Source organism: Choloepus didactylus, chromosome 2, assembly GCF_015220235.1.
Source record: "Choloepus didactylus isolate mChoDid1 chromosome 2, mChoDid1.pri, whole genome shotgun sequence".
Lineage (NCBI taxonomy): Eukaryota > Metazoa > Chordata > Mammalia > Pilosa > Megalonychidae > Choloepus > Choloepus didactylus.
This window is the reverse complement of record NC_051308.1, coordinates 36508867-36530105: the sequence shown is the minus strand read 5'-3', so window position 1 is coordinate 36530105 and position 21239 is coordinate 36508867. Positions and strand designations below refer to the sequence as shown.

Sequence of the window (21239 nt, the reverse complement as noted above, 5' to 3'; positions counted from 1 at the left end):
GTTTACAGAGCCATTACTCAGAGTTGTTTTTGTCCCTAAGAGGAAGGACTATTGTTTTTAGCATAAACAGAGGAAAAAAACAAAGGAGGCTTAGGGAGAGAAAATGAGGCCAAAGCACAGTGAATCCCTTAAGAAAGATACCAGGAGGCCAGCAGAGAGCCGGCCCGACTGGAGGCCCCCAGCCCTCGGGGCAAAGCCTCTTTCTCAAGAAGGACTAAATCTGTTCCACCAAAGGTCCCTGGACTCCTAGGGATGCTTGAACTATTTTCCATTTCGTTAAAAAGGTGAATGGAAATAGTACATTTATCCAGGACAAATCTGCACGGGCTAATGTAAAAATTCAGGTTTCTTTGCTTTGGGTTGGAAATACAATGAGGTGAAAAGACTTAGCTCATGTTGAACACTTCTTTATATATACATGCATCTTTAATCAAAAAGAGAGAAATGAATTAACTACAGCTTAATAAAAGTAGCCAAAAAAATCTTTTAAAACAGAAGGTTGGTGGATTGAAAGAATAACAGGGGTGAAAGCTGGGAACCACTGTCCTAAGATGACTATCTGGGCCCTTAGCTCTGTTATCAGGTCAATTGGAGCTGCACAGGGTCTCCAGGGAACCTCCAGTCATTTAGGATAGCTGATAAAGAGAGAAATGGACAAAGTGGTAACACTGAGGTGGGAGAAGGTGCCTATCACTGAGGGCCTTGCATGCCATGCTTCAGAGTTTATACTTTCACCTGCAGCAAAAAGCAGCTAGTGAAAGACTGGAGCAGTAAAACAAGACTACCAAAGGTGTGTTTTAGAACCAACAACTCTGTTAGTAGTTGGGAAGATGGATTGCAAGGGGTAAACTGGAGGTAGAAAAGCTAGCTAGGAAGCTTTTCCAAAGCTGCAGGAGTGAGTGGAAGACAGCCTGGATGAGGGGAGGGGAGCTGGGCAGGAGGGGCAATCTCTGCAGCTTGATGGTGGAGGACAAAACAGATATGGAAATCCCAGGTGACTCCCAGATCTCTGCTCTGGAGGACTAGGCACATAATAAGGTCATTCACTAAGAAGGGAAACTTGGAGAAAGAAGCAATTTGAGGGAAGAATATAATTTAGTTCTAGACAAGTTAAGGCATGTGGGGACAACTCAATAGAGATGTCCAGCAGGCAGCTGGATAACCTCATCTGCAGTTCAGGAAAAAATTGGAGTGGGAGACATACACCCAGCAGTTACCTGTCCTAGATGATAATTCAAGTCCCAAGAGTAGACTGGGTGGGGTGAGAGGAGAAGAGGCCAAGTCAGAACTCTGGGGATGGAGCAGGTGCTAAAAGCAAAGGAGACTAGGCAGGAATGGTCAGAGAAAGGAAAAAAACAGAACAGTCATGTCCTAGTAGTCGCGGGAGGAGACAGTTTCAAGAAAAAGTAGTCAAATGCTGCAAAGAGCTTGAGAAAGATGAGAACTGAGGAGGCTCCATGTGTCCTAGGATTTGGCAGAGCAGGCCTTTTGGTGGTGACATTTACCAGGATAATTTCAGTGGCGTGGTGGAGGTGGAAACCATATTGCTGTGGGTTGAGGAGTGAGCTGGAAGTGAGGAAAGGGACTAAATATGAACTATTATCTCTAGGAGCTCGGCTGTGGAGGGAGGGGAGTGTTAGGGCAGGGCCAGCATCAAGAGAGGGTTTTCATTTGAGAGGGGAAAGGTTGGATCTGTGGGCTGAGAGGAAGGAGCAGGGAGGGCCGTGATAGAGGGGAACCCCTCTCCCCATAATCCCACTGCATCGTCTCCTGAACCCCCGGCTTACCATTCCTCCAAAAGTCTGTGGCATCACCCACCAGATGGTATGCCCAGGATTCAGTTCTGCTGCAGCTACCGTTCCCTAGGGAGTACGTCCTCTAGAACTGGTGTGGGATTGAGGGAGACCCCAGAGCAGGGGCTGCCAAGGCTGGGTACCCACACATCAGAATCTCACAGGCAGCTTTTAATATAGAAATTCCTAAGCTCCACACAGACTCTACTTTCCCAGAGACTCTGAGGTGGTGAGGTCAAGGAATCGGTGATTTCTGATGTATTTGGAGACCACTAATTTAACAAGCCTCATAGGTTGTACACCTAAGACTCCATGACCCCTGACAGCTCTTATGCACCCTCCTCCTGCAAGGAAGCAAAAGCCTTATCCCATCCCTCTCCAGAACTGGCCCATCCCGAGGACTGCCCACCACACTGCCCAACAGTCCTGAGAAAAACCAATACTGATTTGTTAAATCGAGGGGAATGGGGCTCTCATCCACCAGCCCTCCTCTAACAGAGTAATGACACAGAAAACCTTTATCTCCTTAAAATTTGCTCTCCTTTACTCAACAGGGCTAGGAAGAATTGCAGGTAATAGAGCCCCACAATAATCTTGCCCTCTCTAGAGGTCCCCCAGCTCAAATCACATTCCCTGAAGATGCCTTCATACAGCCAAATAACTGGAAGAACATTCTGGCTTGTGATGTGGGTTTTAGGGCTTGTCCAGTATCCTGAGAAAAGACTGAACAATGCCAAGAAGTTCAACACCCCATTTGTCTGAGAACCAGGGGAGTCACATGTGGCTATCACTCCTTTTCCCAAGACAGCTCAGCTCTGCTTGTCCCACCTCCTAGAACTGACAAGAATTCAGGCTCTGCACTCACAGAGAGCCACCAGCTTGTCAGTCCTCCTGAGAGGGGCAGGGGTGTCTGCAGACACGGGAATCCCCCCAACCCATGGGGCCTCCACTTGGGGTGCAGAGCAAGGAAATGTCACAGTCGTGACTTAAAACACAGGCCCCTCTGTGTCAGGGAAGAGGCAGGAAAAGTCTCCTGGTGGACAGAAGACTTTGAAAGGAGACATGCCAACTTCAAAGGTGACGAAGGGGCTGTCAACATTCAGTCCTTTAAATCCCCACTAATCAAAAGTGGGCTTCTGTCCAGAGCTCATAATATTCAACCTGCTTTGATTGCTGGGGAGCTGGATCTCAGAGGTTCTGGCCAAAAGTTGACCAGTAAAGACTGTGATCTGGTTTTCAGAGGAGGGGAAAGGTGGGCCTTCTGGGTCCTGTGAACTAGTAGGGTAGTTAGGAAGAGAGAGAACACATTCCACGATTCAGAAATATAATAAGCTCCCAGCTAATACTGACTTCTGGAGAAGGTCACACTTCACCTCATACGTCTACACATATTCTTTTAAGCTAGTTTGCAAGTAGGAGCTATCTTTTCTAACAGAGGGAATAAAAGCATTTTGAGTGCCAAAATATACGTTTGATATGCAACATCCTAAAACTAGCTTCATCATCTGGAAATAGATGCTACAATGATCTGGTGTTGTGGTGATGGCAGTAGTAAATTTGGTGCCCCTGTTGCAGGTAGAATTCATCACCATGTCTGTCCCCCACTACATCCTGGGAACCCAAAATGCAGCGCCAGATGCTTGTCAGGGTACTTGGCAGGCCACAGGCGCTGCTGCAATTAGCAAGCTGGATCATGATTCAGCATGAGACGCCGGCAGCCTCCACCAGAGCATAGAGGACAGCTTAAAAATAGCAAAGCTGCGGCTGCATCCCGCCAGCCCAGCTCCACTGGAAGCTTCGCAGCTGCTGCGTGCAGAGCCTGGAGAGGGTCCCGCCGCCCACCGGCTCCTGGAGGCCTCCCCGACGCTGCGTTCCAGCTGCTTCGGCCGCGTGGGAATAGGAAGGGGGCGGCTCCCATCGAGCCCCCCACGCACAACACCCGACGCATCAGTGCGGTGGTCCCCGGATCCACCGACGGGTGCTCCGAAGTGTTCGCAGGTCTTGTTTTCAATACACAGACAGAGGGATGACAAACGTTCCCCCCACGACCCAAACTAGACAAGAGCTGCACGTGCGGCCACAGCCAGAGGGGGCGCCTCCCAACTCCCTCTTCCTCAGTGAAAGACCAGTGAGGTCAGCATTCAGCATGAAGAGGGGAGAACAGACCCCTTGGTTTAGTGGAAAGAGCTGGGACGTTGTGCTCAGAAAGTCCTGAGGTCAGACTCGTTTCAGCCATCTGCCAACAGACACCACCGCGCCTTCTGCGGGCCCAGCACTATCCCTGTAGGACCAAATTATGTAACTTCTCAGGGTCTCAGAGACTGAAGTAAAACAGAGAGCCAATGATCACTAACTTACTGATCTTGTAAAGAGTAAGTGAGGTCAGTAGAAAAATGGGAGCAAAAACTAAATGACAAATAGGGTGGGATGGGGGGATGGTTTGGGTGTTCTCTTTTCACTTTTATTTTTTATTCTTATTCTGATTCTTCCTGATGTAAGGAAAATGTTCAGAAATAGATTGTGGTGATGAACGCATAACTATATGATCATACTGTGAACAGTTGATTGTATACCATGGATGACTGTATGGTTTGTGAATATATATCAATAAAACTGAATTAAAAAAAAAAAAAAAAAAAAAAAAAGTAAGTCAGGTAACATGCAAGGTATTGAGAAGGGTGCCCAGCAGACATGTTTGGGGAAATAACCTTCCCTTGCCCTTCCATAGCTCCAGAGTAGTCTTGGCTGAAGGTCTGCTGTAGCCAAGTCATGGTGAAACCAGGAGGGTGCCTGGAGGCCTGGGCACCCCAGACAGAGGAAACCACTGGAGGTATTAGCTATTTGTCTACTTTTCATTTCAGTGAAGTTCTCTAGGTCAGTGGCATTTTCTAGACGAAACCGTGATATGCTCAGGGCTGATAGTATCTGTAAAAATGTTCTACCTGATAACCCAAAAGGAGATTTTAAATAATGGAGAGGCTTGCTATTTTCGCAAGAACACTAGTATTGAAAAGATGTTACTTTCCCCAAATTAATCTACAAAATTAATAAAATGATTCTACAATTATCTGGAAGAATAATTTCATGGGACTAGTTCAGAACATTTTGGAAAAGAAGAGTAATGAGTGGGGATTTGCTTTATCAGATTTTAAGAGGCACAAGTAGTAAAATAGCATGGTAGTGGCTTAGGAAGAGACATCAAATCAATGGAATACAATAGAAGGTCCAGAAACAGACCCAAATATCTATACAAAGTTAGTATATTATGAAGGTATTTCAAAACAGTGGGAAAAGGATGGATTATTCAACAAATAGCATTGGTACAATTTGCCAACCACATGGATAAAAATAATTATATCTTTATTTCTCCAAATACACACAAATGAATTTCCAGATAGATGAAAAATTTCAAAATAACAAATAAAATATGGAAAATATAGGTGGTGTGCTGGTTTGCATGTATTATGTCCCAAAGAAAAAGCCATATTCTTTAAAGCAATCTTATGGGGGCAGATGCATTAGTGTTGATTAGGTTGGAATCTTCTAATTGAGTGTTTCCATGGAGATGTGACCCACCCAACTGTGAGTGACACCTTTGGTTAGGGTGTGACCTCGACTGAATGTTTCCATGGAGGTGTGGCCCCACCCATTCAGCATGGGCCTTGATCAGTTCACTGGAGTCTTATAAAGGAGCTCACAAACAGAAGGACTTCAGAGCAGCTGCAGCTAAGAGAGGACAAAACACCCCCAGAGCAACATTTTGGAGAACACCATTTTAAAATACCACCTGGAAGCAAGCGGACACCAGCCACGTGCCTTCCCAGTTAATAGAGGTTTTCCAGATGCCAATGGCCATCCTTCAGTGAAGGCACCCGATTGTTGATGCCTTACCTTGGACACTTTATGGCCTTCAGACTGTAACTTTGTAACAAAATAAACCCCTTTATAAAAGCCAATCCATTTCTGGTGTTTTGTGAAATGGCAGCATTAGCAAACTAGAACAGGTGGATCTTTAGATAACCTTAGTTGGCAAAGAAATTTCTAAGCATGCCACCAAATGACAGAAATCATAGAGAAAAAAGTTCGATAAAAATATCATACATGAAATTAAAAGCAAATGAATCCCACAAGAAAAACAGTTGCGATATATATGAAAGGGTGGATATTTGTAAAGAGTTTTTACAAATGATTAAGAAAAAAGATAAAGACATCAATGCAAAAATCAACAAAGAACATGAACCAACAATTCAGAAGAATAAATACAAATTGCCAACAGAGATATCAGTGCTCTTGGTTCTCCAGCCACACTGGCCTTCTTTCAGGTCCTTGAACATTCTGTGCTACCTCCTGACACTGGATCTTCACATAGGCTGTCCTCTACCCTGGGAATACCATCTTCCTGTATCTTCACCTAGCTGAATCCTAGTTTCTTCACCTAGTTGAACACTCTGTTCAGAGCTAGCTTCCCCAGGAAGCCTTCCTTGAACACTCCCCCAACCCAGAATCAGGGAGATGCACCCCCTCCCAATCCCTAATAACCACTACACCAAGTAGTTTTCCTTCAGACTCCTAAGAGCAGCTAAAATGGGATGTGAGTTATAACGCTTTGGAAATCCATCTATGCTTAGTTAGCCTTGAAATCTGTGTCTGCTCAATGAATAAATATGGACTGAATGAATACCTAAGAAAATAGAGGAAGGGGCATTTACTGGTTTTAATAAATAAACAGCACAGGTCATTCTTGTAATATATCGAAGAGACTGGCATATTTTATGTGCTCAACATACACAGTGCATGAGATAAGAAAGACCTGGGGAGGTGAAAGTGTCACTGCCAGAGGTCAGGGTAGGAGTGGAAATGGGTCCCAGATCCTTAGGTGAGGGTCTCATTCAGTTAAAAAATAAGTTTTTTGAGAGTTCAAGTATCCCATTTGCCTGGCACTCTTAGCGCATTAAGGCTGCACTGAGGTTGCATTTTCCTATGGGCTTCTTTTCTTGAAAAACCTGGCCTGCTTCTTTGTAGCTAAGTAAAGAGCCAGCGTGCACTTTAATACATTGAAGGAATTGCTCAAGAATTGTTTGTTCCTGAGAAAGGCTTATTCTTGAAGGGCTGCCAAGGACAATGTCCGCTTTCCTTATCAGTGTGGGCTTGATGGGTTCAGGCTGCCGGGAGTGAGATTTAACCTTCAATGCTAGAATTCTTTGAAAAATCACGACCATATCCCATGTTCGCTAGACCTCGTGGCCCTCATTTAATCAGGATGGGCATTTCCCATTTGAGGTTGAGCAGGTTCTCCTTCTGCTAAGCTCTAAAACAAAGTAGGCTTGTGTTGCAGTCCAGGAGGAGTTCGACATATATTCACGGAAGGCTGGCAGATTGCTTCCTCGAATCCGTCTGGACAATTTTCCTGAATTCAGAACATTGAGAACTATTTCTTACGTTCAAGGCTAGGAGTCTGGGGGTTAGAAGAAAAAAGAGATTCTGGGGAAATAATCAGAACTCCTCTCTGTTGTCTCTCCCCTCTTGTTTCTAGCTTCTCTTTTATTCATCTTCCCTTTCTCTCTTCTCTTCTACAGTTTCTCCCTCTTACTTAAGGGAAATATAAAGATAATGCCTTTAATTTGCTATTAAATTTACATATATACAACTTCCATCACCCACGACGAAAAATAAAAAAAAAAAAAATTGGATGTTGTGGCAATGCCAGTGAAGCTAACTTATACTGAAGTGGTGCTCACAAACCAACAAAGAGATGCTATCCCCAAAGTCGCTAATGAGCTCCTGACACAGGAGCTGGTTTTAGTTCTCATGAGTCCCCTTGAACTCTGCAGAATTTCACTCTGCTGACCACCCCCTCCTTGAAGCCCTCTTGTCCCTGGCTTCAGTAACACTGCACTCTCCTGGCTCTCAACCAATCTCTCTGAATGTTCCCTCTGTCTCCTGTGAAGAAACTGAGACACAGAGAGGTAAAAGGACATGTCCAAGATCATGTGGCTATTAAAAGGTGGGGCCAAGTTTCACACTGAAGCATCCTGACTCTCTCTCTCCCTCAGCCCTCAGGTGGGGTCACTCACAGGCCTCTGTCCCTCAGTCTGCTCTCTGGACCACTGAAGAGTGATTTTCATTACTGATTCCCAGGAGATACTCCTAAATCTGCATTTATAACCCCAACTTCTCTCCTTTCATGTCCTTCATTCTCGAAATTCCTGCTGGGCAACTCTACCAGCATGTCCAAATTTTCCCAAATGCATCATTTTTCTAATATAAGCTTTTCGTCCTGACATCTCCATTACATTTAATAATTCCACTCTTCTCTCTGGCATGCAGACTAGAAACCTCTGGCTGCAATTTCCTCCTTGGTCTTCACCTCTGTTTTCATCCTTTGAAATGTCTTTCTCTTCCTTTCCATTCCTGCTGCCTAAGGGCCCTGACTCCCTCTCCCCCATAACACCCTCCTCCTAGTCACCTGCCTCTGGCATCTTCCCTCCAATTTCCCTGCCCAATGCAGCCAGACTAATCACCCTAGAATGGGGTTTCTGGGCCTCAGATATATTGACATTTGGGGCCAAATAATTCTTTGTTGTGGGGTATCCTGTGCAATGTAAGGTGTTTCGCAGCATCCCTGGCTCTACCCAGAGATGCCAGCCAGAAGTAACCCTCCTCCAGTCAGGACAACCAAAAATGCCTCCAGACATTGCTGAATGTCACTTGGAGGGCAAAGTCACCCCCAGTTGAGAACCACTGCCCTAAAGGGGGCTGAAACACACTGCTCCTTTCAGATGCTCAGTGGCTCGCCAGTGGCCTCCAGATGAGTTGGGACTCCCTGGTCTGATACCCAAGGCTTCCATGAGGAGCATTTCCCAGCCCAGAGTCAGTGAAGGAAGGAGTGGCAGAGAGCCCAGACTCCAGTGTCAGAATGCTTGGATTTGGATACCAGCCCCACCAAATCCCAGTTCAAGGACCTTGAGCTGTCCTTTCGCCGCAACTGTACCGCAATTCCTCATCTGAAAATGATGATTAAAGCAGTACCTAATTCATACAGTTGTTGGAAGGTTAAATGAGTTAATGCATGTAAAGCATATCAAAAGCGTCTACCACAAAGCAAGTGATTGATAAATGTTAGCCGCCACCATCATCATCATCATCACCGTTACTACCTTTCCAGCCCTATTGCCTATACATCTCCAAAACATGTTCTTGGTTCTGGTCAAAATGAGTGCTTCCCTGGCTGAGAACACACCTTATATTTGCCCACAGAAGTGCCTATGTTCATGTTCTTTATTCTAAAATCCTTTGCTCCCCATTTCCTCCTCCTGGAATCATACATTCCTTTCAAGGCCTAACTCAAATGCCAACTCTGTTATAAATCCTTCCCTCTTCACCAAGTCAGAAGCCATCTTTCCTGCTCCAGAACCCCTCTGACTATGCCCTCAGCACTTGCTTTTCTTTATCACAATTACAGAGGATAAAATTATTTCCCCAACTAAATCACCCCGGCCCCTAAGGGCAGAAGTCCTACCTTAGAGATTGCTATGACCTCTAAAAAACCTGGCACATTGCCTTCTACACAGTAGCTACTCAGTAAATCTAACTTGAATTATAAATGAAATAATTAAGATACTACTTTATAGTACCGTGATTTCTTGTCTAAGACAAGCATTTTCTAAATTCAGTTTTACTGAGATATATTCACATACCATACAATCATCCATGGTGTACAATCAACTGTTCACAGGACCATCATATAGTTGTGCATTCATCACCCCAATCTATTTTTTGAACATTTTCCTTATAACAGAAAAAGTAAAAATAAGAATAAAAAATAAAAGTAAAAAAGGACACCGAAATCATCCCCCTCCCACCCTATCTTTCATTTAGTTTTGTCCCCATTTTTCTGCTCATCCATCCATACTATGGGTAAAGGGAGTGCAATCCACAAGGCTTTCACAATCACACTGAAAGACAAGCATTTGAAGGCCGCTCAACACTCAATCTCTGCTATACTGAACTGGATATTCTTGCTAATGTATATTTGTCAGAGAAAGTTTTCATACTCTCAGTTCTTGTTATAAGATCTTCATCACAGTGGATACCGTTTCTCCACTCTGCTTTAATATGTCAAGTGTTGAATTAATATTCTCACATAAACTAAAACTACTAAATCATTAACTGCTGCATGCTAATTGTGCTTCTGTGCTGGCTTTGATGGTTTCCTGATAGTAAGAAACAGTCAACCTCACAGTTTACGCTCACAAGCGTGAAGTTCTCGCTTGAAGGGCTCCTCATAACGTCTGCTCCTGAGCAGAGTCTGGCCTAGGGAAACAATTCACACTCTGCTGTGCTCATGAAACAACGGGCTCTGAGCAATCAGTGTACTGCAGAAGAGGGCTTGGGAGTTTGAACTTTCTGTTCTCTGGAGATAACATCAGCCCAGTATGCTGCCGGAAACCCAGCTGTCAACAACATGCTAGACGTCATCAAAAAGGAAGCTGTCACGCTGGGCCAGCCCACACGCCTGGGCAGGCTGACCACTAGTGCCCCTCGGCGAAGCCTTAGAGGAACGGGAAGGCCCCAGTGGAGAGATGCAGGTGCATGGAAAAATGAGGATATTGTGGCAGGCAGGGAGTGGAGCAAACAGAGAGTGACCTTCCCAAAGGGGCCTGACATTCTACAAAAAAGTGCAAAGGCTTCTCAGAATAGCCCCATAACTAGGGGACACCTTTTGAAGCCAGAAGAAAGACAAATATACTTAGGCAAATTGAAAGAAGTATTTAGCAGTTCATAAGCATATGAAATACATTATCCAAGAGGTGACATGGGCCGGGAGAGGGGTGGTAGCTATCAAGAAGAGTTCAAATGAACTTATGGAGAACAGGATTCATAGGAGGCAATGAACAATACAAACAACGAGTGGCATTCACTGAGTTTGGGTTCTGTGCCAAGTGTTGTTGTAAGTGCTTTTCCATGTATTATCTCATTTAATTCTCATAACCCCCAAGAGGTGGGTCCTGTTGTTAAAACCCCCATTTGTCTGAAGGAACGCAAATAACATTACAGAAAAGCCCCATCTGAGAGGATATAGGGCCCCAGCCACAGCTCTGCCACTGACCAGCTGTGAAACCAGGTAGCTCACTCCTAGGGGCTTCATTTCCTCACCAGTAATTAAGACAACCTCTAAGCCCCTCTAGCTTGAATACTACAAAACCAAAGTCCAGATTGGGTGGACCATAGATCCAAATAACAGGGACGTTTATTATGTTTCTAATATTCATTCAGCAAAAAAACCTCTTTTTTCATATGCAACTAAACCATCCGTTTATAACACTGGAAAGAATAGCATAATCACAGTTATAAAGTCTATAATATGCTTCAATATGTCATAACAACATGCTGAATGACAGAGATAACTGAGACAAAAGCATTGCTTTTGGCTGTTTATTGGGATATTTCTCATTCTGCCACATTTCCGGGGGAAAAAATAAAAATAAATATTTTCCACACATAATCTTCTATAGCCCAAGCATTTGAATCCTACATATCATTCATCTCTGTTCTCCCACCCTGCCTAGCACAGGGCCCTCCTCACAGTTCTCATTAAATGTCTGTTGAATAAATGATCACTCCACCTCTTCTATATCTAATTATTCTCTTGACATTTATGCAGAAACCATTTCATAGCAGAGGGTTTTTTCCTAAATTGCAGAGTATAGGCAATTGCCAGGGCAGATGAAGAGTTAAAATAAAGGGGCGGCTCTCTGATGGCTGCCAGTCCCCATGAATTTGTCAGCCAAGGCTATCTGCTTTGCCTCTCTAGGCCCTCTTTCCCCAGTACACCTTGAACCCAACACAAAGATATTTAAGCCCAAACCCTCAAGAGAAAAGAACTCATGAATATGAAAAACAATTCCCCAATTCTTGAAAACTATTTATTTCTCTGTATGATCTCTATCAGTAGCTTAGTCACAGACTCACTCTATGCAGTGTGTTCCAAGGCTGTGATTTTTAACCCTTTTTGAGTAATTAACTCATCTAAGAATCTGTTGAAAGTTATAGGCTGTCTTCAGAGAAATGCACACTCAGCTCTACACACAATTTCAGGGGTAAGGGTGGGGGACCGGTTCACAGACCTCCTGAAGCTGGTGCATGGTTACTAGGCTGAGAACCCGTAAGATGTACTAAGCGGAGAGAAGCAAGAAAGGGGCATTAGACTGCAGATGACTTGGTTGTTGCTTTGTCAATCTGGGTGAGGCCCCTTCTTTGACAAAAACAGGCGATGGGTCTCAAAACAAAGGCTCCTTAGAAGGGCAGCACAATCAAAACTGGACACTTAAATCATTCAAACACATCATTTGTTTTAATTTAAAATATCAGAAGGAAAAACAAGGAAATGTTTTGATTAGGGGAGAAGAAATTGCCCCATAAAAGATAAATGACTTAAAAATAAAATATGACATGGCCTCCTATTACTACAGATAGTCTTTGCAAAGTAACTCAGTAATGATTCAATATTTACCTGACCTAAACCAGGAGTGGGCCCTCTGCATGGTCTGGAGAGCCCCTTGCAATTGATTTTTAGTAGCCAGCAGCTGTAATCGGATAATGGGAGTATCTAGCAGTAGTTTCATTAGGTTAGAGGAAAGTAATTTGGGAAATGCAGCAAATTTGAGCTTCCAGATCATCTCTGAACCCCACCACCAGTGTCTGCATGTAGTCTGTACAGAGAGAACATTAGGAAATGTTTGTTGAATGACTTAATGAAATGCATGAATAGACAAATGAACAGCTTGGAAACACCACCACCACCAGCACACACATACATACAAAAGTGGTTTCGTGCAGCTATTCCTTTGCCCATATCACTACTTCCTCCCCTTCTTAAACTAATTCTTACTCTTCTTTAGGACTCAGCACTGGCATTATCTCCTCCTAGAAGCCTTCCTGATCTCCCCTGACTGGGTAAGAGCTCCACCTCTGGTCCCATAGCACGTTTTCCTTGGAATTGACATTTGCCTTCCTTTGGTATCCCATGTAGACTCAAGCTTCTTGAGGTCTAGGGCTGTGTCTTATTTCTACTCTTAGCACCTAACACCTTCCTCAACATGCAGTAAGTGCTTAATAAATACTTTGTTCAGTAAATATAACAACGGATAAATATAACTTTCTCACCCTTAGAAGTTCCATGCCACATACTCTGAAAGTGAAAAACCAGACACTCCAGGTGCTGTCTCTCACCAAGGAAGGGACAAGGTTTAAGTCAAAGCCAGACATCAACCCTTTCACTGTCCTTCCTGCCAATTACTGCAGCCACTGTTGCCACTTTACCCGGATGTAAGAAGCAAAAGGAAACGGAGTTTAGAAACAGTGAAATGCTTGACTCAACAATACCTTTTATTTATAAAGTCGTAGGTTTTGGCTGTCAAACCTGGCTGCACGGTCCTTTAACCCTGTGATCAAGCTGTGGGTACTGGACTGAGACTACGTATGTGCACCATGCTTTGAGGGATAACAATCCAATGGAAAGCCTAGCCCCTGCCCTCACGGGACTTGTAATCCAGTTGTGGCTTGAGGCTGTACTCTCTCAGTCTTTCACACATTCTAATATGAGACAGTAGCAAATGCTTACTGAGTGGACAGAGCACACAGAGAATGGTCAGGGCAAAGACGGTGAATTGGTTGTGGATCCTAGTTTAAGGAGTTTGTATAACTAAAAACACAGTAATAATTGCTGATTATGAGGGTACTAACCTACTAAGAGGCCACACTTACTGAAATCTTACCATGCTCCAGGCACTATTCTATGTGCTTTCCATATATTAACTCATCTGATCCTCACAACAGTCCTATGACACAGTTATTAGTGTTTGCCCATTGTACAGTTGGGGACTCTGAAGCACAGACAGATAAGGCAGCTTGGCCCACACGGAAAGCAACTAAGCAGTAGAGCCGGGATTCAATCCCAGGCTGTCCTTCTCCAGGCCCCTTGTTCTTAACAACCACTTTAAAGTGCCAAAGGGGTGGCAGAGAACTTCTTTTTTCCTCATCTTCAGGACAGTGTGGCTGGGCGAGCTGTGGTGCTTTCATATGTTGGTGAGAAGACAGGAAGAGACGCAGCATGTAAAGCAGGTGCAGGAAGCAGGTGTGTGCTCAGCAGCAGCTTGCTCGACCTGCTCCTCTCAGTCCTCGCTCTGTCTAGGCAGACCCTGCGGGGCACCAAGGAGCTCCATATAAACCACCCCCAGACCTAACCATCTCCATGGTCCTCTCCAGCTCAACACCCCATGATTCTAGTGCTCCGAGAGTTCTGAGAATGGAGAGATTTCCTCAAGCTAGGGAAGCCAGGGGCCACCTGACAGGTGCCCAGAAGGTTGTGCAGGTGAGATGTAAGCTGGATTGTAAGGGTGGGAAGGACCACCGCTGTGTACGTGCCAGGTGGAGGAAAGAGCACAGTGGTTTAGGGCAGAGTGAATGAAAGGGCTCAGTAGGTCTTATTTCAATTTTGTTCTACTCTTGCTTTTGCAGGTCAACTGACCATCTTTAGTGCATCATCTTTCTTCTGGAACTCTTAGTGAATATGTGGCCATCTTGCTCTTCAACTTTTTGAGAGGTGTGTCTCCCTTAATCCAGTAACAAGACTGAAAAAATAGAGTTTAAATATGTCTAAGGTCAAGAAGAAACAGGCATGCACAGTTTTTTGAATTTCAGTGTTAGTTAGCTTATGCTACATCACTAAGAACATGACCCAGTTTAGTAACAACATCCACACAGCAGGCACTGAAGAAAATGCCAAGTATTAGAGAAGACGACGGCACGTAGGAGGTGAGATGCACACAAACCACACAGCACAGTCAAAGGGGAGACTCTGCTTTTGATTAAAGCTCCTGGTAACCACAGTGCATTCAGGAAACTGTAAAGGAACAATTTTAACAGCAGCAAAACCAGACTAACAGGAATCCACCCTTGAGTGTGGCTGCTGTTCTCCATCCAAGATGCAAAGGCAACTGCTACAAAGAAAGGGCAGGTTCACTCCCATTTTTAGATGCTCTGTGTGTTTGGAGAGCCCCTGAGGAACTGGATCTTCCTGCATCTGGAGATGACAGAGGGCAAAGGTGCTGTGTGCTTATTACCATGTAATTGAAAACTGTAGTGGTAGATTTTCAGAAAAGCCACTCTCCAGGGAATAATGTCCTGCTACCTAAGGAAACCATACCAGACTCTCTTCTATAAGTCAAAACCCTTTGATCCAGTTGCCCTTTAAGGAACACTTCCCCAGATAAGACCCTGGCATTCCAGGAGCCCACTTGTGGCAAAGATCTAAGGACAGTCAGGGCTGAGAAAAACCTCAGAAAGGTGCCCTTGGCAGATAAAAAGACTGCTCTCCTGAGGGGCTCTTAGGCTGGAAAGCAGTCAGAGGATTTCCAGGCATTTCCCCAAAGGACTAGGAATCCCAAGATCTCCAGCCCACAGAAACCCAGAAGCAGCATCCCACCTGCAAAGCTATAAAAAGATTCCCAAGAATCTGAGACAGCATGCAGCTGGAGGTGAGGGAGGCATTTAGCAAGGATAAAGCACCTGGTGATTCTCTGGATCCCAAGGCAGCTTCTGATTCATCCTGCTGCTCCACCTAAGCCTGAAGATGCTGGCCCACTGTGCCCACACACTTCCAACCACAATAACACCATGCAGGGTAAGGGGGAGGCAGAGGGAGAGACACAAGTCGCAACTTCCTTTCTCATATACCTGTGAAGCACCTAAAACGAATCACTTGCCTGCCTTCCGTGTTTCATTTTTTTCTCAAGGCTCTGTCAGCACACAAAAGGAACCAACTGGGCTTGGGCCAACAGCTATTGAGAAGTTCCTCTCAACGCACAAGGACCTTTTCCATCTCCAGACATGACTATTCACTGCACAAGCCAGCAGCAGGGACGCAGCACAGATTGGCACATCCCATTTTGCAGCAAAACAGCTCCTCCAGCTGCCTCACATCATATCCACATAAAATGAGCTTGCACAGGGGTCAGGACCCACAAGTGGGAAGGCATTTACATGCTGTGGAGAGCACTCCAACCCTCCTTTAGTACTTAGGGAGGCAAAAGGCAAAAATGGCCGTAGGCACAGTGAAGAGATGTCTCCTTCTAGACAGGTAATAATAACTCTATTTGGTATTTATAAAATGCCTCATCTTCTGACACTGCCTCCTGCCTAACCACTCTATCTGTGATTCTGTGAAGTCTAGGGGAACAAGCCTTATTGCCCCTGATTTACAGGTGAAGAAACCCAAGTGTGAAGAGGTTAAAAAACTCTCTGGAGAGGTGACAGAGCTGGCCACGGGGGCATGGGGTGACAGAGGAATCCCTCTCTGACAATCACGTTTGAAGATTAACTGACAGCCTGAGAAGACTGAGTTTTTGAAGGACTCGAGGATTGGCTGTCAAAGGATTTGTGCAAAAGGACATGCATCCAAGCACTAGCGCATAAAAAATCCTGGTACCCCCAACAAGATGGAGGAAGGGGCAGCAGTAGGGAAGATATTTCACAGCCACACCACTGCACCAAGAACCTGCTCCCCTCGGCCCAAAGTTCCCCACAGCCACCTAGTGACCTTGTCGAACTCTTATTCTGTCTGTTAGCTCTTATTCTGCCTGTTAGCTTTGGCCTTTCAGTAAAGGCTAGAAAATATTCTGATTCTCCTGCAGTTGAACTTCCAACATCTCTATGCAGATTCTCTGCCCTCCATAACCTTCTTCTCTCCTGGCCCTGCTCTCCTTTCCATCCAGTTGGTATGAACACCCAGAATTCAAATTACTTGAACATTATCTTAATGGTAACACAATTAAGAAAATGAACCTCCTGCCCCCATATTAGAGTGGTCATTCAGTAGCCAGAATCAAACATATTTTTTTTTATTACCAACACTGATTATCAGCATGATTTCTCAGCCTCCTTACTGGCTTCTCCGCTTGACACGTAAATGTGGATGCTTCCTGGACTTCATCCTTGAACCCTCTTCTTTGCTGACTCTGCATGCTCTTCCTGGGAAAGTCCAGCCTGTCCTGCAGGTCTAATATCTCTCTTGATGCAGATGACACCCAAATCTACATCTCCAGCCCTAATTTGTCTCCTGTGGGCCAAGTGAATTTGCAACGGATAGACAGATGGTGCCCAAATGGAGGTCCTGCAGGCAACGCAAGCCTACTTATCCAAAATGAACTCTTTAGCTTCCCATCCAAATGACTGCTGCTAATGCTCTCTCTCCATCTCCATATCCAATCAGCCGCCTGGCCTCAGTTATTTGCCCTCTTTTGTATCTTTCACAACCGTTTATTCCTTTCTAGTTAAAGCCTTCATCATGTCACTCCTGGGCAAATGCAATCATTTCCTAACTGTGCCCCACTAGAATACAAATCCCTGAGGGCAGAGCTTTATTTTGTTCCCCACTGTATCCTCTACCTAGCAAAGTGTAGGTGCTTAATAAATATTTAAGTAAATATCTCTCTGCTTCTCCTCTCCTCTCTTGTGCTGTTTCATCTTCCACACTGCTAAAAGAATTCTTTTCAAAAAGGAAGATCGGATCATGCCATGTGCCTGACAACATCTTCTGTAGGCTCCCAGTTGCCAACAGTGTAATGTTCTAATTCCTAAGAATTTTAGGTGATCGTGTGGATCCAACCTACCTCTCCAGTCTCCTCTCAACCTATCTGCCCTTTACTAAGGCTGCCCTGAGCTATTCCTTGTGATCAATATGCATTCTTTCTCATTCCAAGTCTTTGCTTATGCCACCCCTCTCCTGAAAAGATCACCTCCCAACACCTTCTCTGCCTGGAAAAAGTACTGTTCAATACTCAAATGTCATCTTTTTTGATAAGCCTTCTCTGACTCCTCCCCACTCCCAGAGTCTCAGATAAATCTCTGCTATAGGACCTACCATACCACCCCATGACCAGTTAGGTCTGTAGGACTACTGGGGCCAAGGATCAGTGAACACCTAGTAAAAGTCTAGCATGTCTGCCTCAGCCTGTGCCATTCGATATTATCATGTATTTGTTATGTTATATCCCTTCAGGGCAAAGGAAGCTCCTGCAAGGCTAACCCCAGCATCGTGAACATAGCAAGGATTCATCACCAGATTGTTGGTGATGATATTGATACCTCAAATGGTTATGGTACTTTCCCCTAGTTAATGCTTTTGAATCACTCTACAACCATGAGAGGTAGATGGTCCAAGTATTATTGCCATTTCACAGATAATTAAACTAAGGAAGCAATTAGGTTACTATCACTCAGCCTGTCGGTGACAGTAGCAAGTAAAACTGACCCTATACCTCTCCAGCTCTTTGTCTGGAGAAATTAAAACATATTCATCAAGTCATTATAAAAGCAAGTGAGTAACACCCATCTACAAAACAATCATGTAAACAGAAGGGTGGTAGGAAAAAACCTGGTCTCCAGACTGGACAAGTCTTTTAAAGGTCACATAGAGATTCAGATCTGTATTATTTTAAATCAGATAAATTGCGAGTTTCTAAAATATTATTTCCCCATTTTTTTTTGAGTATAACTTAAACACAGAGATGACCCCAACCATTGAGTATATGCTGTCATACTATAACCTAAATTTGCAGGCATGTCTTCAAAAAGAAAGTGCTAGCTTAAAATACATTCTTGGATTAGATTTGAACATTGTAACTTGGAGTTACTTAATAGCAGTCTAATTGATAACTGAGAACCTCTCACAGCCATGCACCTGACAGCATCAAATTTGTGCAAAACAAGCAGATCCCAGTGTTTCCCTCCTGGAGAAAACTAGGAGTTGAAGTATTTTGGAAGTCCCAAGGATTCTTCTTCTATATACTGAGAATCTGAATTTGAAAACCAGCTAGATCAGTAACAATGTTGGAGGCACAAAGATTTTAAAGAATCTACTGTAAGAATGCATTTTATTTCTTTCTTGCAATAACTCCTTTTTACTGTTTCATCCAATTTAACCACATATATCTATAAGGTCCTTTTGTATTTTTTGCTCTGACAAAAAGAAAGACAATGCATGAGACAACCTTCTATTTCAGCCCTGCTCTGATGCTGGTAATTACAGGAGATAAGTCACCAATTTCAAACCAAAGCATGAGATAACCACGTTGAACCTTCATTTCAAAACAACCTCACCTTTATGCATCCTCCCACTTGAAATGCTCAATTTATTGCACTTCCGCTTACTTCTATAAACCAAAATCCATTCCTGGAGACCAATATACATGGACAAATTCACTCTTGCTCTGCCTCCCTGGGGCGTGCATGTGCTGTGACTCCATCGCACAGTCACGGAGGCCCATTCCCCACGGCATTCCCAAGTTTACTCTCATTTCCAAATAATGCCAGGAATTACTTTGTTTTACTTCCCTGGTGTTGCCAGTTTACCTTGTTTAAGATTAATAAAGCAATTGCAATACTCTCAATTAAGAAGCTATTTTAAAACGCACTTTTAATTCCAGTTCGTTAACAACTTGCTTAATTATTTCTATCTGTTTTTCTTCGAGTGGATAATTTCTTCTCTCTTACAGTGGTATTAAGGAATTTTTTTCTTAAAGAAGGAGAAATGGTGGACCAAATTCTTCCCTAAAACACAGCATCTTAAGCTCATACCTTCAAACATCACTTTCCTCAACAGCACAGTAAGTGACTCTCAGATCTCATAAACCATTGAATCAGTTATTCTTGCTTCAAATTTAATCTTATTGAGGGGGATTTTACTCATGCTCATGATCCTCAGAAATAATTTTTCCTTTACCTTTTGATAATTACCAATCAGAATAAGTTAAAGGCTGGCCCATAATGATGAAAAGGAAAGCCTTGAACTCAGGAGGCTTGGCTCCTACCCTAGCTTTGTCTAAGATCAACCTCACTGGGGGTGTTTCTCCAAATTAAAAAAAAAAAGAAAAAGAAAAAAGGAAGCAATCACAAACTCCTCCTTATCTTACAGGGTTGTTAAGAAAATTAAAGGTGGTGATCCACACAAAAGACACCTTGCAAACTGTAGCACCCTAAGCACATATAAGCTAATGTTACTGTTAGAGCTTGTCTAAATTACATGGAAAAGAACCACTCCAAGGAAGGCTATCACACTGAGATAACAAACGGCTTAAAGGAGCATCAAAAGGGGATGATGGATAAGGAGGGCAAGATGGCTGCATAGAGAGGAGTGGAAGCTAAGTAGTCCCCCTGGAACAACTACAAAAAACCAGAAACAACTAGTAAATAATCCAGAATAACTGCGGGGGGACAAACGAGACCATCCACTCATCATACACCAACCTGAATTGGGAGGAATGCCCAAGAACACAGCATAAAATCTGTAAGTAAAACCTGCGGATCCAAGCTGTGAGACCCCCTCCCCCATAGCCCGAGCTGCAAAGCCTCGTGGTGCCAGAGAGAAGCTCTCTCCCAGCAAGCGAATACAGCTCAGCTGAGCTCCAACTGGGGTTTTAAGTAGCGAGTGTGAACTGCTCACTACAGGTACGCAGCCCCAAAAAACAGACAGAGGCTTTGGGTGACGACTGACCTGGGAGAGCCAGAGGGTCGCCTTGGACTGGGTCTGAAGGGGACTGTTTCTTTTTTGGCTCAGTGGAGAAAGCCCCAGTCATTTTCAGTTTCCAGGGCTGTGACTCTGGGAAGGGTGGAGACAGCACAAGCAGAGAGAGAGAGAGAGACCATTGAAATGCTAATGACCTCCACCTGAAGGGTCTGTCTTCTCTAGGAGGAAAGGGGTGGAGCCCTTTCCATTCAGAACCAGACCCCAGAGCCTGGGGGAACACAGCCATAACTCCTCACACCAGTCAAGAATTATAGGCTAACAGGCATCACCTGCTGGGCAGAAAAGCACAGTGACCTGAGGCATCAAAGGGCAATTTTCTAAGACACACCCGCAGGGAAACCAGATACTGAATATTTCTTCCCTCTGGGACCTGAGCCTGTTCTGGTCTGGGAAAACCTGAGTTGGATAACCAAGGAAACCATGCCTAGACAACAGAAAATTACAACCTACACTAAGAAAAACAAAGTTATGGCCCAGTCAAAGAAACAAATGTACACTTCAACTGAGATACAGGAATTTAAACAACTAATGCTAAATCAATTAAAAAAGTTTAGAGAAGATATTGCAAAAGAGATAGAGGCTGTAAAGGAACCACTGGGCATGTATACGGCAGAAATCAAAAGTTCAAAAAAACAACTAGTAGAATCTATGGAAATGAAAGGCACAACACAAGAGACGAAAGACACAATGGAAACATACAAAAGCAGATCTCAAGAGGCAGAAGAAAACACTCAGGAACTGGAGAACAAAACACCTGAAAGCCTACACGCAAAGGAGCAGATGGAGAAAAGAATGAAAAAATATGAGCAATGTCTCCGGGAACTCAAGGATGAAACAAAGTACAATAATGTACGTATCAT

The 21239-nt window shown here is 44.1% G+C and overlaps 1 protein-coding gene across 3 annotated transcripts in view; it reads right to left on the bottom strand.

Annotated features, from left to right (window-relative positions):
* The window catches only part of SUSD4 (sushi domain containing 4), a 132703-nt gene that overhangs the window by 100298 nt on the left and 11166 nt on the right, over positions 1-21239 (bottom strand). The window contains exon 1 of one of the 3 annotated variants that reach the window (XM_037823198.1): positions 12960-13069. The exons of the other annotated variants lie outside the window; for them this stretch is intronic. Within the exon in view, the coding sequence (XP_037679126.1) occupies positions 12960-12981 (22 nt within the window). The 5' untranslated portion in view covers positions 12982-13069. Of the gene's footprint in view, positions 1-12959; positions 13070-21239 lie in introns of those variants that run through there. 3 annotated transcript variants of the gene reach the window in all.